Genomic DNA, 14,608 nt, shown 5'->3' with positions numbered 1-14,608 from the left:
TCAAAACATTGGTCACCGTGGTGGTTGAAAAGATTGAAGAGTTTAATCCTATTAACAAATTCGACCAGAAAAGTGTGCCCTTTTAGATCCAACTTGTGTATTTATGTATAAATACATAACTTTTAAAATTTGTGAAAACTGAAAAGTATTGTTCAGGTAGATATGACATATGAACTTACACAGTAATTATAAAATCAACTGTCCAAATAACTAAGGTAGCATTCATCTATAAATATACAAGAACATACACTACATTTCTGGTCCAGTTTGTCGAAGATTTAGTATACATGAGTAATCAGGTTTGTGTATACTCCTTGCAGTACATGTGCCGCTCTCTACACTCGCTTTCCATCAATGCCACCACTAGACAAGCTTGACCTTTTGAGTCTGCGCGATGTACATAAGCTTGTTTGTATTCTTAGTCTCACTACTTATGTCCTTGAGTGGAACTATTTAATCAGCAGTCAGCAATAAACTTGTTTCAGGTTTTGGTTAGAATCATGCTTTAACTATATACTTTAGATAAAAAGAATGCATACGTATACAGTATTATTAGAAACAAACGCCGCGTTTATGGATGCATGGATTGTCTATGTTTAATAGTGACATCACTTCCTGCCTCATCACCATGACCCCAGTGACCCAAACTCTGCTAGTAGTGGCAGTGATGCAAAGCGAATGTAGAGAGCAATGCATGTGCTGTAAGGAGTATGCTTACCAGGTGTATGCGTTTGAGGTGCAGAAAATCATAATACAAACCGTTCCTCCTACATGCACCTCATGGAGGTGTTATACTTTGTATTTCTACAATTCATTTGGGATCATCCAATTAACTAAATTTTGAGGGGTGGTCATGTCAAAAAAATTATTTTTCTACAATAATCTGTACTGTAAATTTAAAACTAAAGAAAAATAGAGATATAAATTAAAAAAAAAGTAGAAATATTGTTCTGCAATCATCTGCATACATTGCTTTTCCATGAACACTCATATATTAGAGCTGAATTTACTCAACAAACCAAAATTATAGAAGGATTTAAAGACTTTATTCTATTTTACATTGTACACACATGAAGAGCAAAAAGTATGAACGAGGAATTTCTCCATTAAAATGTTTTTCACTCACTATTTGTTTGAAATCAGGGAATATAACTGTATATGATCAGATATCTATAATATGCATGGCTTCACAGGTTCAAAATGTCTTCAGTTTACCAACTACAATGTGAAGCTGCAAATATGTGAAGAGCGCTTGTAGCACAATGATGGAATTCTGGCAAAAATTAGCTGGAATTGTAACTATTGGGCACTTTAGTAACTTTTTTTTAAAGGAAAATGGTTAAAGGGCCATTAGCATGGCCAAAACAGCATTATGTGCTGAAAATTAGCCGAATTCATATAAACCGTTTTCACTCTACATTGGCTTCTTGTAAAGAGTTTATTTCTGTGATGAAAGGTGGCTTTCACCACCCACTGAGAGAATAACCGCTGTTATTGCAGGCTTTTACCCAAATATCTTTGTGACAACACAAATTGCACTCAGAATAAACGTATCAAATGGCTTACATTTATGCATTGAGACTTGACTATGGAAATAAGATGTTCGATGCCAGAGGCTCTTTAAAGTGGCAGGCAAGATATGATCGTAAACCAATACATATCCTTCAAGTATAATCATGCTGACCAGAGTATACCGTCATGAAAAAACAAAACAAAACAAAACACAAGAAAACTAAATGACTGATTTGTGGGACACTACTTCTTTCAAGCATATTATTAGCAGCTTTCTGTGAAGATAAAACTGAATTTCCCAGTCTGAAAGAATCTTTGGTTTCACTTTCATGACCTTGCAAATCAGCACACAAGAGCCTTTCCTGACAAAAGCTGACATTTCTCATGTGGATGACAATGATGTCTGTCCAATTTGTTTTCCCATGAAACACTCATATCAGACATGCCAGACATTTAAAGTGCAACCTCCCCGCTGGATGGACAGGTGAAAAATGGCATTTGAAAGGCATCCAATTATGAGAACACCATATTTAAATTTTTCTCTGAAGTTAATGTCTCTGTTTTAAACTCAGTTGGCTTCCCTCTGGAGCTTTACACTGCCACGAGTTGTCACAGCATGGCAATCAGAGGTTTCAGCTGAGCATCCTAACTGTACTCTTGCATCTTCAGCCATTGTTCACAAGAACTCATGGGGACTATTAACTTCCTACAATGCAGGCATAATTTACTATTCAATGCAGCTCTTGGGAAAACATCCGCTATTGCAAGACTTTTCCTTTCAAATGAATTTCTCTAGAGACCACTGAAAACTGGATCCAAAATAACTTTTCAAACTTTTGTTTGAAACCTGATTTTCTTGAACATGGATAAAACCAACACATTTGATCAATCAGTTGTTGCTAGTAATTGGCGCCCATTCCACAGACATTTCTGATTAAAGTCAAAATTTGAACTACCATTTTAAAGCTTATCTTTAGGTGTTAAAAAGTAAAATTTTGTCCATCACATCAGTGTTATCGTAAGCCAAATGTAAGCAAATGTCAACTTTCAGCATCAAAAACTGAGCCTCTTGGAAAGATATTAAAGTTTGACTTGTCAGCAATGGCTTTCTGAAATCAGCTTTATATACATATACATGCATTAATAAAAATTCACCTCAATTTTGTCAATTTCCAAATGCACAGGTAAAATGAGTCCCTACGACATTACAGGCACATCCAATGCATTAAATACGGTTAAAAATAACACTGTAGAATTCATATATTTCAGTGCAAATAATTCTATTCCCGAAAGTTGGAAGAACAGTTTGTAAAGCTTAATAAATATACAGCGCTCTATTGAGTTAAGAAAGGTGTTTTGAGGTTTTCTCCGAACACGGTGTGATATTCTGCTGAAAACATAGATCAGTTTTTAAAACTGCTTAAAATCATAAAACAATCATACTGTCAGGTTATGACTAAAAAATCACCACAAAATTGACAAAACTGTCCTATGTAAATAACTTTGGAGCTTTGTGCTAGACTGCATTAAACCATAGACTGCAGTTTAGGGTGGGAACTGTGGTGAGCTCTGCAACAATGTACTCTTTCTGTCTTCTGCTCTCAGGTATCAGCAGAAGATCTAAGTCGCCTAATCTCTATGCTAGTCTTTAGTACTTGGCCAACTATAAGTGATGCTTGGCAGAGTAGGGTTCAAACCCAGTACATTCCTTTACATTTTTTTCTGTTTTTTACCACGATCATGAACGTCACAGACATCAGGCTACCCGAAGTGGTAGAAGTCCAGTCGCGTGGACCCCGGCAATGCTGTTGGATAATGGGGGAAACCCACGACCATCCGCACGTTGCTGGCTGTACACGATGTTTGCATGTTTCTCCATGGAACTACTCTAAATGGCCAAACATTTCGTCCATGACTAACTTGTCCATGCTTCCTGATTCTGAGCATTCTACTGAGTTTAGAAAAGTGTTTTGAGGTTTTCTTGGAACATGGTATGATATTCTGTTGGAAAATCAAAAGTTTCTGCACCAAAAATAATATTTTGTGAAATTTATTTCTTTTCTGGGCAAAATTTTAGATCATTTAGCATATTACATTTCTCCAAAATCAAATCATTTTATGTCAACAGACTGGCATTAGTACACTGCAACCAGACACTGTGACACTTTCCAACCACCACGTTCATGTAATTACGTGTATATCAGACAGTATATATGAGCTAAAAGAAAAGATCATACTCACAAGACTTCCAAATCTGAAGCAAGCCCCACTGCAGATACAGGTACTGTTTTTAACTTGTTCCCGTTAAGCCACAGGTGCTTTAGGCTATGCATATCTTCAAAGCTATCATCGGGTACTGTATCTATATGATTTGTGTCTAGGTGCCTGGTGGAAAAGGAAGAGAGAAAAAACCATGGTGTTTCTTATTACGTAAGACATTTAGTGCCTCTATAAGTTTCTGCATGTCTTTGGGTAAGATTTATGATGTCCGAACTTCTAACACAGGCGGATGTTATCGAGTCTAAGACAGGAAACCCTACAGTCAAATTTCATTCTCTGAGTTTCGTGCACTACTCCAGGCCCTGTTATATATTGCTTTCACTGATACAACCATGACTAGGTTTCAGCCGTATTCTCTTGTTGCCGGGTAAGCATGAGTACACTTCCAAGACTTCAAGGTCAATATCGCTTTATGTCCAGTCTTAAAATCACTTGTTGCTAAGTAGACCCAAACAGATGACCTACTCTTATCATGTTTGGGCCAGATTATTTGCATGTGGCTGACAGTCCATTGTAATTCTCAGAATTCTCATTCTAAAAATGACTTTATTAGTTGAGCTTTCATACAGACACAGCAGTGCATCAAGATGCTGGAAAAAAAAAAGGTCTGCATACTATATTATACACATACAGCAACTAGGAAGCTCATGTAGGCTTATGGACAAACCCAAGAATTTCAAAGATATTTAAGTCCCAAATACAAAACCGCCTGCTGTTCCAGGCTTTACAAGCCCTATATGAACCTTGAAGTCAGTTTCCTTTAACACATCAAGTTTCCGTATGTTTTCAGGATTGGTTATATTTGATTTTTTTTAAAAGGAAAACACACCAAAAATTTTTATTTATTTATTTCTTTCAATGAGTTTTACACAGTACTCAAGAATATTTCACTTCTTTAAACAACATCCAGCAATATGGCAGGGGGAAATCCATGACCATGGTCCACAGGGTGCTGCAAAACCTTTTCGCGAACATTAGAGAGAAACCAGCATGAGATGGAATTGAACTCCCAGTGAACCCTTTGATGAGAGGCTTTTGGGTCACTGATATATTATAAGGGCATCCTGGGAAATATCCAAGTCAACTGTGACTCTTTTTAATTAAAAAGAATTTTCACAATACTTTAACGTATTTGTTTATTTAATTGGGTTTTTACTTTCATATCTGAAGTGCTGTTTCACTAGAACATTCAAGAGAATCACAATTATGAATTCTGACATCAGATACTGATAATGTAGATCAATGAATAAAGTTTTTGCAGCAGTATTGTAATATACACTGGATCAAGCTGGATTTGAATACATGACCTCACTGGCGAAAGACTACTGCAGCTTTATCAACAGTTAAATGTGTGATTATACTAATTTTATGACAGAAATCATAAGCAATTGGGGAAAATACAATCTACTTACAACTGTTCCACAGAACCCAGACATTTTAAGGCTTGACTTGGGACTACTTTAAATTGATTACCTGTTAAATATCTGTTAAAAAGAAAACAAAAATAAAGGTGATCACAAAGGGTTAATTCAAACCAATGAAAGACTAACACAATTGCTATGACAAATCAAAATAATCCACATTTTATAATGTGCAGTTTTTGTCAAGCTTTCAACAAATAAATTCTGAAAAAACGCTGAAATTTGTCACTGTTGTACAACCTAAGATTGAATGTACATGAATAAAGGGTATTAAAAACAACGAAGCACATCACAAAACATGTAAACAGTTAATACTTGTTGTAAGCTTAGATTACTAGCAGCTGTTTTCAAGATACTCACAGAATTTTGAGACTGTGAAGTCCTGAAAAAACTTTTGGAGGTAAATTTTTTAACTGATTTCCTACAAGCAGCCTGAAATGAAAAGAAAATATGTATTTGCCAGTGAGAGATTATATGCACAGTGGGCAACTGCTACTACAGCACTCTCAAAATAAAACTATTCATAAAACTAAGCCTTAAGTCTTAAATATAGGTAGAAAAGTTAATACAGGTATACCTAAATATAGGTAGAAACCGAGACCACATAAGGGAGAGGCTTAAGTCAGAGTCAATGCACTGCATTAATTAGCTAACCACTTGACCACAGAGGACTTCCTAACAATGTGGAAAAACATGACAATGATGAGCTGATGACCATTCAGTTATTAGATACATGAAAAGCAATTATAAAACAAAGTTTATGTTTCTATGCCAAATTATTTTCTGTCAATGGTCAGATTTTTTCAGACATTACGTCATCATTGATCTTGCTGGGAACAAGGTGAACATTCTCAATGTGCCCTGAGTCCGGTGAATCATGTCACTACAGAGTGGGCAAGGTGACATGTACACAGATACTGCAGGGCATCTTCAGGCCAGCTTACTGCCCCCTCCATGCCCCTACACCCACAACCATTTGGTCTCTTCACAACATCCCTGCCCCCACTCAGCAAGATCTGTTTGGTCTGTCCCCCACAGAGCTCCTTTTAAACAGGGATCATCATTGACGTCACCCCTGTAAGCTACATGTGCTTAATTTCCGGGTAGACCACTGGGGTCTTAAGAAAACTGTACTTTGAAGCCATTTTTGTTTGGTTTATACTGTTATTACACATCATAATGTGCACATTAAAAAATAAAACCAAAGCATTTCATTCTTTAATGTACAAACCTTCCTGTGGAAATTAAAGGTCACTACATGCATTTTGGTAGTTTGTTTACTGTCCATTTCAAACACAATGCAGCACAATATATCAGATTGAAAAACTAAGTACTATCAAGAACTTATCCCATAATAAACTTTATTCCCCCATTCAAGGTCGTGAAAGCATCTCAATATGCAAACTTCAAGTCCTAGCAAGCACTTCAAGGATCAACATGTATGAGAATCTTTCTTAATATGCATGTACTAACAATCTGACATGATACAAGCTCCGTAAAAAAACAAAGATCACACGGTGGGTAAATTAATTAGCAAGAGTTTTAAGTTAATGATTCTGCATCTAGAAAAATTGCATTCAAGGAAACGCAAGATTCTGAAAACTTTTCATTTAAACAGTACATGTATTTCAGCATTTTCATGCATGCAATTTTTTCAAATTTATGATCCTCAGTTGCTGTTTTTGACTTATTTTAGCCATGATAGGAAGCATAACCTGACATTCAAACCAATAAGCAGAGAATGCACATTACTTGTATCACGAATGGATACAAAATTTGGATTCACAACAATGGTTCATGATGACAATACACAAGCACCTTCAGTACTATATTCCAAGAATTACATGTAGACATCATTCCGAACCCAAAGTTTAAGAAGATGACAGCAGACAAAATGGTTTCATTGTGAATATCCTAATGCCTTCAGGGACCTAACAAAAGAAACCTTTACTGAGACTGAATGCAACCGCCTGATTTATCACACTGGAGAATTGGGGATAATGGGGAGACTAAATAGAATATTCCCATATCTTGCTCAAAACCATTTTTTTTTCTACCTTGGCCCAGTTAATAATGTTCCAGTTTAAATGCCCCTGCCAAGCTGATTACAGTTGCAGATGGGGATTACATGTAAATACTATGGCTTTACAGCCTTGGCACTTCTTAGACAGAATGATGAGCAAGGAGAGAGGACAGTCAGCTGGCTAAATATTGCAGTAGAAAGGCTAAATCTTGGCATGACATAACTGCAACACTGTAGCTAGGCGACCGACTTTCATAGGTTTAGCCAGTGGGGTCTCTCAGTGTCTGTTCTAACAAAATTAAGATGAGACAGATAGAGAAAAAGGAAAAAATTGAAAATCAGACGCCCTGATTTCAAATTCTGGCTAAGTCTACGCCAACTTAATTCTTACGCTATGTGGCAAGCCTAACAGTACCTGCAGGAAAGAGACTTTGCCTGTTCTGTGCCAATGTGAACAAAACCTCTGGTCTGAGATCCTGACAACTGACCGTCCAGATTTAAGTCTGGGTCATCCACATGTATATGTATAGAGCCACATGTCAGTGTTTAAGCTTACACACGCATAATTCGGGCAGTCGGGTCCAAGATTTGCCTCCAAACTGGAGTGTGAAGGAACACTGATTGGACCGTACTGCCAAGGAGACATTTTAAGTTGTCAATGCCCTATAAATTTCTACACTGTTATTTTGTATCTAGTTAAGATATAACAAAAGTTAGTTTGTTTTTAATAGAATAAAATGTTATGACTTAACTTTCAGCAGCCACAGTTAAAAAAAAAAACACAAAAAAGTGGCCATGCATGTTACGCTGTTTTTTGATATGTTGTAAAGAAAAGTGCAATCTTTGCATGAAAGTTAGGGGATATATATTTTTGAGGCTGAAGTTGACAAATTTACTCAATACACAGTAAGGAAAATCTATGCGCTTGCGTAACCTTAAAGTCTCCAGGACATGCAGGAAGAGCAGACAAGATTACTGTGACAACAGTCCATTTCCTAATTACCATACCAGACGGTCACATCTGTGTAGAGTAACAGGTACATGTATGCAACGTGTCCGTCTGGCGGAAAGAGGTACAAACAGGCTTACAGATCAAAGACACCTTTCTAGATGTGCTACTATAGGTTTTAAAATATCATGCCCAATACATCCTTAGTACCTCTCAGACTGAGGGACGTACATGTATAAACTGGGAAGGTCTGCCAGCAACCTGCAGATGGTCGTGGGCTTCCCCCCAAGGCTCTGCCCCCTTTCCTCACCCAGTAGTGCTGGCTGCTGTTATGTAAGTGAAATATTTTTAAGTATGGCGTACAACACCAATCCGATAAATAAATAAATGAATCTCAGTATGAGAGAATATGTACCCATACCTAGATGAGCAGACTTTTTGGCCTGGATTGAAGTATAATAGGAGGCAAGATTTTAGGAATTTAATCTATTAGAACTGGTTCAGCAAAGATTTTTTGGGGAATTTATTCAACAGGTACATAATTATAGAAAAACCGAATGGAACGGTCATAAAATGATTGAGGCATGCCATATTTATAGGTGATAGCTGTAAACACCAAAGATAGCAATCAATTCATTGATATAAACACCAAAGACAGCAATCAATTCATTGATGTACACACCAAGGATAGCAATCAATTCATTGATGTAACACCAAAGATAGCAATCAATTCATTGATATAACACCAAAGATAGCAATCAATTCATTGATTGCATGCCTCTACTGCAGTATGTCTTACATGCATGTGTATATACAATGTATAGTACTTTTAGGACAGATTAGTAGAACAGAAAGCAAAATTTTTACAGTTCTCTCTCAGCCTGTATGTTGTTCATTGAATAGATCAACCATGTTTGAAAAGAGAAACGACATATTCCTATCACAATTATCATGCTTTCTCAATAATTACAGACACATTTTGGCAAACTGTATACCACGATGCCTTGCGAGGGTTGTTGTCTTAAGTAGTAAACTCTGTGGGTGTGGGTGTGTGTGTGTGTGTGTGTGTGGGGGGGGGGGGGGGGGAGAGTTGAGGATTACCAGTAGTCGATCAGTGACAGTAGTTCAAACCTCAGTTAGCCTCACCAGCTCGGCGAGACAGGGAGAAACACGCTGCTGGGTTTCTAAAGATTCACTTTTCGTGTCGCTGAACGCTTGTAAGAGGTAGAGATGGACTCAGTGTTGCGATGAATGTCAAGATGTCACAAAAAGTCCATGTAGACGGACTAATCAGGTGTCTGTAATAACGGCTACTCTCCCAGTGGACTCTGCCTCTGCCTGTATTTCAACTTACAAGTCCTTCACAAGGCCAATACTCTATCGGCATGCCTATAGCACCCAATGTGAGTGTTTCACGTGCGACTCTGTGATTTACCTGCTTACATTCAGTGTGTCTCAATTAGCGAATGCTCGTATTAAGAAGGTACCATAAAGTATGTGCATATTGATAAAAGGAGCAAAAGAGCTATACGAATGTGTATGATAATGGAAGGCATTAAAAATCATTCGCTTTGCATCACAAATGAATTAAGCTACACTAATTGAAAAACATTAGAAAATCTCTGTGACAAGTCTGATTTCTTTAGCTGCTTAATACATGTATAATTACACCATATTATTAAAACTGTGGTTTCTGATATCCAATTCAGCACAAACATCACAGATTATAAATTTAAACAGGCTAAACTGGAGATTTTTGGCAAAACCTCCGTCCTCGTTGATCAAATGAAATCTGCTGTATTTACCAAGACTAGCTCAAATTATTGCCTTCAGCAAATATCAGACTTGTGCACATACTATTTGTAGCGTAACATTGATTCTAAAGTTTGAAAAAGCTACCAGGCCACCTATGTAAATTTTAGGAACTTTATTACAAATTTTTGAATAAGCACAGATGATCAGGTTGATATTTTGTGAAAACATCACAAAAAGATAATGGCAAAAATTTTTTTGAATTTGGCAGACTGAAAATTTTCAGTATAGCCTTTCTGCATTATTACAATTGATGTTATGCTACACAGTACAAAAGTAATACAGTCATGAATTACACACAGTAGTATGCACAGTACGGTATTACACACAATAGTGTGCACAGTACGGTATTACACACAATAGTGTGCGCAGTACGGTATTACACACAATAGTGCGCACAGTACGGTATTACACACAATAGTGCACACAGTACGGTATTACACACAATAGTGCGCACAGTACGGTATTACACACAATAGTGCGCACAGTACGGTATTACACACAATAGTATGCACAGTACGGTATTACACACAATAGTGTGCACAGTACGGTATTACACACAATAGTGTGCACAGTACGGTATTACACACATAAAGAATCTCATTCACACACATATACAAGTCGCGTTCTTGTTTCCCAGAAATCACGCTTGGGCTTCTATATGGTATAACGTGCCTGAGTACAAGATAAAAGTTATAAGAGGACAGGATAACCTACATGTGTGACAGTGACCCCTGTGGAATGCCAACACCCAAACATCCCATAATTTCTCAGTGTTGTCGCAGCATGTACAACGGTAATTACATGTACCGATATACATCTTGAAATTCTGAGACTTACAATACTGTGCCATCTTTAAAATAAAGCATACATTTCATCATTACACGACAAGAGACTAACGTTTTGGATTTTTTTTTTTGCTTGGTCTTTGCAAAAAGGTAGAGGAATTAGGGTAGTTAATTACAGGTAAGATGTTTAAATACTAGCTGACTTCATTTCTCGTACGTGCTTCACATACTACCGCAGTCTACTCACAGCTCTTGAAGGTGAGGTAAGGAGGCAAACGCATACTCGGGCAGCTGACTTATATTGTTCATACTCAGGTCTCTGAAAAGACAAAAGACAGGTAAGCTTTGTTAAGGCTGCACTGTTTAAATATCACGAATAGCTGGGTTATGTGCAATAGGTCCTGTTCCATACTATATGTAGCTATAGCTATGGGGTAGAGGACAATTTGCATGTGGAATACCATACAAAACACATACAAGTATATAGTCGTATAGAGTTTTCTAATTAAAGAAACAACTGTCTCCATATATTTATTCTTAATAATTACAAAAGAAATAAGGCATGTTCACCCTTTGGGACTACACAATATCTGAAAATGAGAAACTGCTGATAAGAAAATGGGTGAATTTACACACGCAATATTAGAATTTTGAAATTCCTGTATTAAAGAATACAGTCACTGTAGCAGACTAAATACATGTAGATGTAAAAAGGTCATTTCTCAAAGTGAAAGTGGATAACATATTTGACCAGTCAAGTAATAAGCTCAATGCTTTTAATTTAATTATCTATTTATTACTGCTTACAACATTAAATCAAAAAGCATTCATTCATTCATTTGTTACCGTTTAGCACAACATTCAGAGGTCAAGCATACATGTACATGGGGGAAAACACTGTACTGCAAGTTGCAGACAAACACTTTAGTATAATGATCAAATGAAATACGGAATGTATATAACCAAAACAGGGCATACACTGAAGATATTTCTACAACAGTAAGTATGATAATTCATGGAAACAGACATTTCACAGATTCAAACGCACAATTTTAGCATACGATAAATGTTCACCCTTTGCTACCTCCAAAGCACTTTTTTCAGTGAAATGTATGCATACAATTATTATGAAAATTATGCTGAAATGATTCGCTGATGTCACTAAAGATGCAAGTTTCATATATAAACTGTGCAAATTACAGCCCATAGTTTTTTCAGAATGTTTCAAAATATTAGCTGCAGAGGCAGTTGACAAGGTTGAATGGTTAGACTAAGAGCGGCCCAGAAGATACAATGTATCTCTAACCTTGAACACAATGAAGTGCAATCACTCAATCACACATATCATCATATGTTTACTCCCAGTGAATCAAAGGTTAAGAAAAAAAACAACAAAGTCTAATCTGACAAGGGCATCACCCGTCATAGAGACAATTTTCCACGTCACCACAATATCTTGAGATAAACACCGTACATCACCCATTTTTCTTTCACATGCAACCTGCCTTTACACATTTATAAAAATACCTTTGTATGCTGGATTTAACCCTTGTATTATGGCTATATGTCAGAAATGCCACCTTGCAATTATTGATTTTAACAAAGCCTTTTCCATGATGCATATTTAAGTACTACACTAATGTTGCCGGATTTGATGACACAAGTCATTCTGAGGATGGTACCACCTTATAAATAAATAAATAGATTTACAGCCTAATTGGTGTTTAATCCTTTTCATTAAAAAACTCTTTGAAGATTAAACTATACACAATGAATGCTTAACAATATCAGCTGAAGAACTAGCTTCTCCAATGTGACCTCAGTTGAGCAAATCTAAGCATGTTCTAGCTAGACATCAAACATTGGGCAACATATATATATATATGTTGGGTTCGAACACCTTATTTATTTCAAATTTCAAGACCCCAATTTCACAATTTCCAGGCTACATGGAAAAAATGTTTCAACCTACAAATCTTGCACAATGCCTATACTCCAGCTGAGAGTGCATCAAGCAATTTTTTTTAACAAATTTGAATACCCAGGAGGAAAACAGTATGCTACAGGTATAATCATGTATAGCATTAACAGCTCAGTGGTTGGGTTGCAGTATCCATCCTGAGATCCACTGTGAACATGCCGGGCTGGTGATGAATTTCAGTCTTAACCACCAACATGCCCCCCCTTCCCCTGATTTTCAAGTCTTTTCAATCCTTGGAAAAATTACTTTCAATTTCCAGGCTTTTCAAGGTTTTCAAGGTCCCAAACAACCATGCACTCATCTATACCCTACAAGCTACATTTACTTGTTGACTGGAGTGAAGAGAAGTGAAAAATGTATGATGTGGACAAACAAAACATAACTTTTAAACATTTCTTTGCTGGTCAGAAATACATGAATGCCAGTTGTTATATTTAATATTACGGCGCAAATTGATCTAGTGATTCTGAGTAAGGCATCTAAATGCTAATAAACAAATATGCAGCCTAACTGGTGCTTTATGCTTCCTGAAGACGCTGATCAAATTATACACAATGAATATTTAACGATATCGACAGGGGAATTGATTTTTCCAATGGGACAGTGGAACAAATCTGTGCATGCCCTCACACCTAACACGGTCCAAGAAAGCTATCCTATCTTCTCTACAAGGGCTATGGTCAAGAGAGGCCAAAACTGAATAATGGGGACAAACACAATTATCTTGTTAGTAAGTTAGTATCCAAAACTAGTAATACAATAAGCAGCAGTCAATGAGCTGTTATTACAAACAGAGCCGCGCTGGGATTAGACCCGGGTGTGTGTTGTAGAAACCTGCTCAATTCAATTTCCATCTCATCACAAACCGTATCTGCTCTCCAGGGACAAAAATCCAACAGCCAGTTTCAATTTGGCCCCCCAAAACAAACAGTTTCTGAGAAGAGCCATAGAATACTGATACTGTTGACTCTGATGGTCTAGCCTGTCTCTACTGACACAGTCTAAGAGCATGGCTTTGAAGTGGGATATAATCAGTCAATTAAGAAGAACCTTAAGTGTACATTTGTAAATACAATGCTAATGGTGCATAGTGGCTGTACATGTACACTGTAATTGCATTCATTATTTAATACATGCATGCAGTGCCTAAAAATTATATTATTGGATTCATGAATATTTATAATTAACAACTTTTCGATTGTTGTTTCACACCATAGTCAAGAATTTCCCTCTTAAAACAACGGCTGTCAGTTTTATGGGTGGATAAATCCATAGGAATAGGAAATTATCACCTGTCTAAAGTTGATGACAAACTTTCCCATGTGTGATGTTACTCGTATGGACATGCACCTCATATTGCTTAAATACAGGAATTTCTCATCAAACATAATACCCTTTGCAAAATGGACCTACACATTTCGTTTACTACTTTAGTGTCCCATGGGCCTAAGGACATGCAGGACAACCCGACATGCCAGAGAATCCATGTGAAAAGTGCAAGCCAGGCGGTCTACCTTCAGGTACCATGCCGTTTTACACACATTCCCCTCGATTGATATTTATACTCACTGATGCCTTCTTCTCTAACACCACGAAACCGATTTGGCTAAAAATTTGTGTCATTTCAATAATAGGCCTGTATACACTGTCTGAGTCTTTACAGTCATTCAACTGTATAAGTTAACATTAGAGATTCTGTTCATAGGTGACGTGAATCAAATGATATCTGCTTTAAAGCTAAAAATTAATGAAATTAATGACTCATACATCTATACTGTCTGAGCTAGCGGTAAAAAAATGTTTAAGTGTATCAGTGAACATTAAGCAGACAGGTGTTTGAAC

General features: G+C 36.9%; 1 protein-coding gene across 1 annotated transcript in view; it reads right to left on the bottom strand.

Annotated features, from left to right (window-relative positions):
• LOC135467037 (leucine-rich repeat-containing G-protein coupled receptor 5-like) overlaps positions 1 to 14,608 on the bottom strand; it is a 90,413-nt gene that overhangs the window by 47,016 nt on the left and 28,789 nt on the right. Inside the window, exons 2-5 of the mRNA XM_064744798.1 lie at positions 11,033 to 11,104; positions 5,574 to 5,645; positions 5,205 to 5,276; positions 3,754 to 3,897 (exon numbers count right to left, since the gene is read on the bottom strand). Of these exons, the coding sequence (XP_064600868.1) occupies positions 3,754 to 3,897; positions 5,205 to 5,276; positions 5,574 to 5,645; positions 11,033 to 11,104 (360 nt within the window). The remainder of the gene's footprint in view (positions 1 to 3,753; positions 3,898 to 5,204; positions 5,277 to 5,573; positions 5,646 to 11,032; positions 11,105 to 14,608) is intronic.

The sequence above is a fragment of the Liolophura sinensis genome, chromosome 6 (assembly GCF_032854445.1).
Source record: "Liolophura sinensis isolate JHLJ2023 chromosome 6, CUHK_Ljap_v2, whole genome shotgun sequence".
In the NCBI taxonomy this organism is placed as follows: Eukaryota; Metazoa; Mollusca; class Polyplacophora; order Chitonida; family Chitonidae; genus Liolophura; species Liolophura sinensis.
Note: the sequence above shows the minus strand (reverse complement) of the source record. Positions and strands in the feature narration are given on the sequence as shown.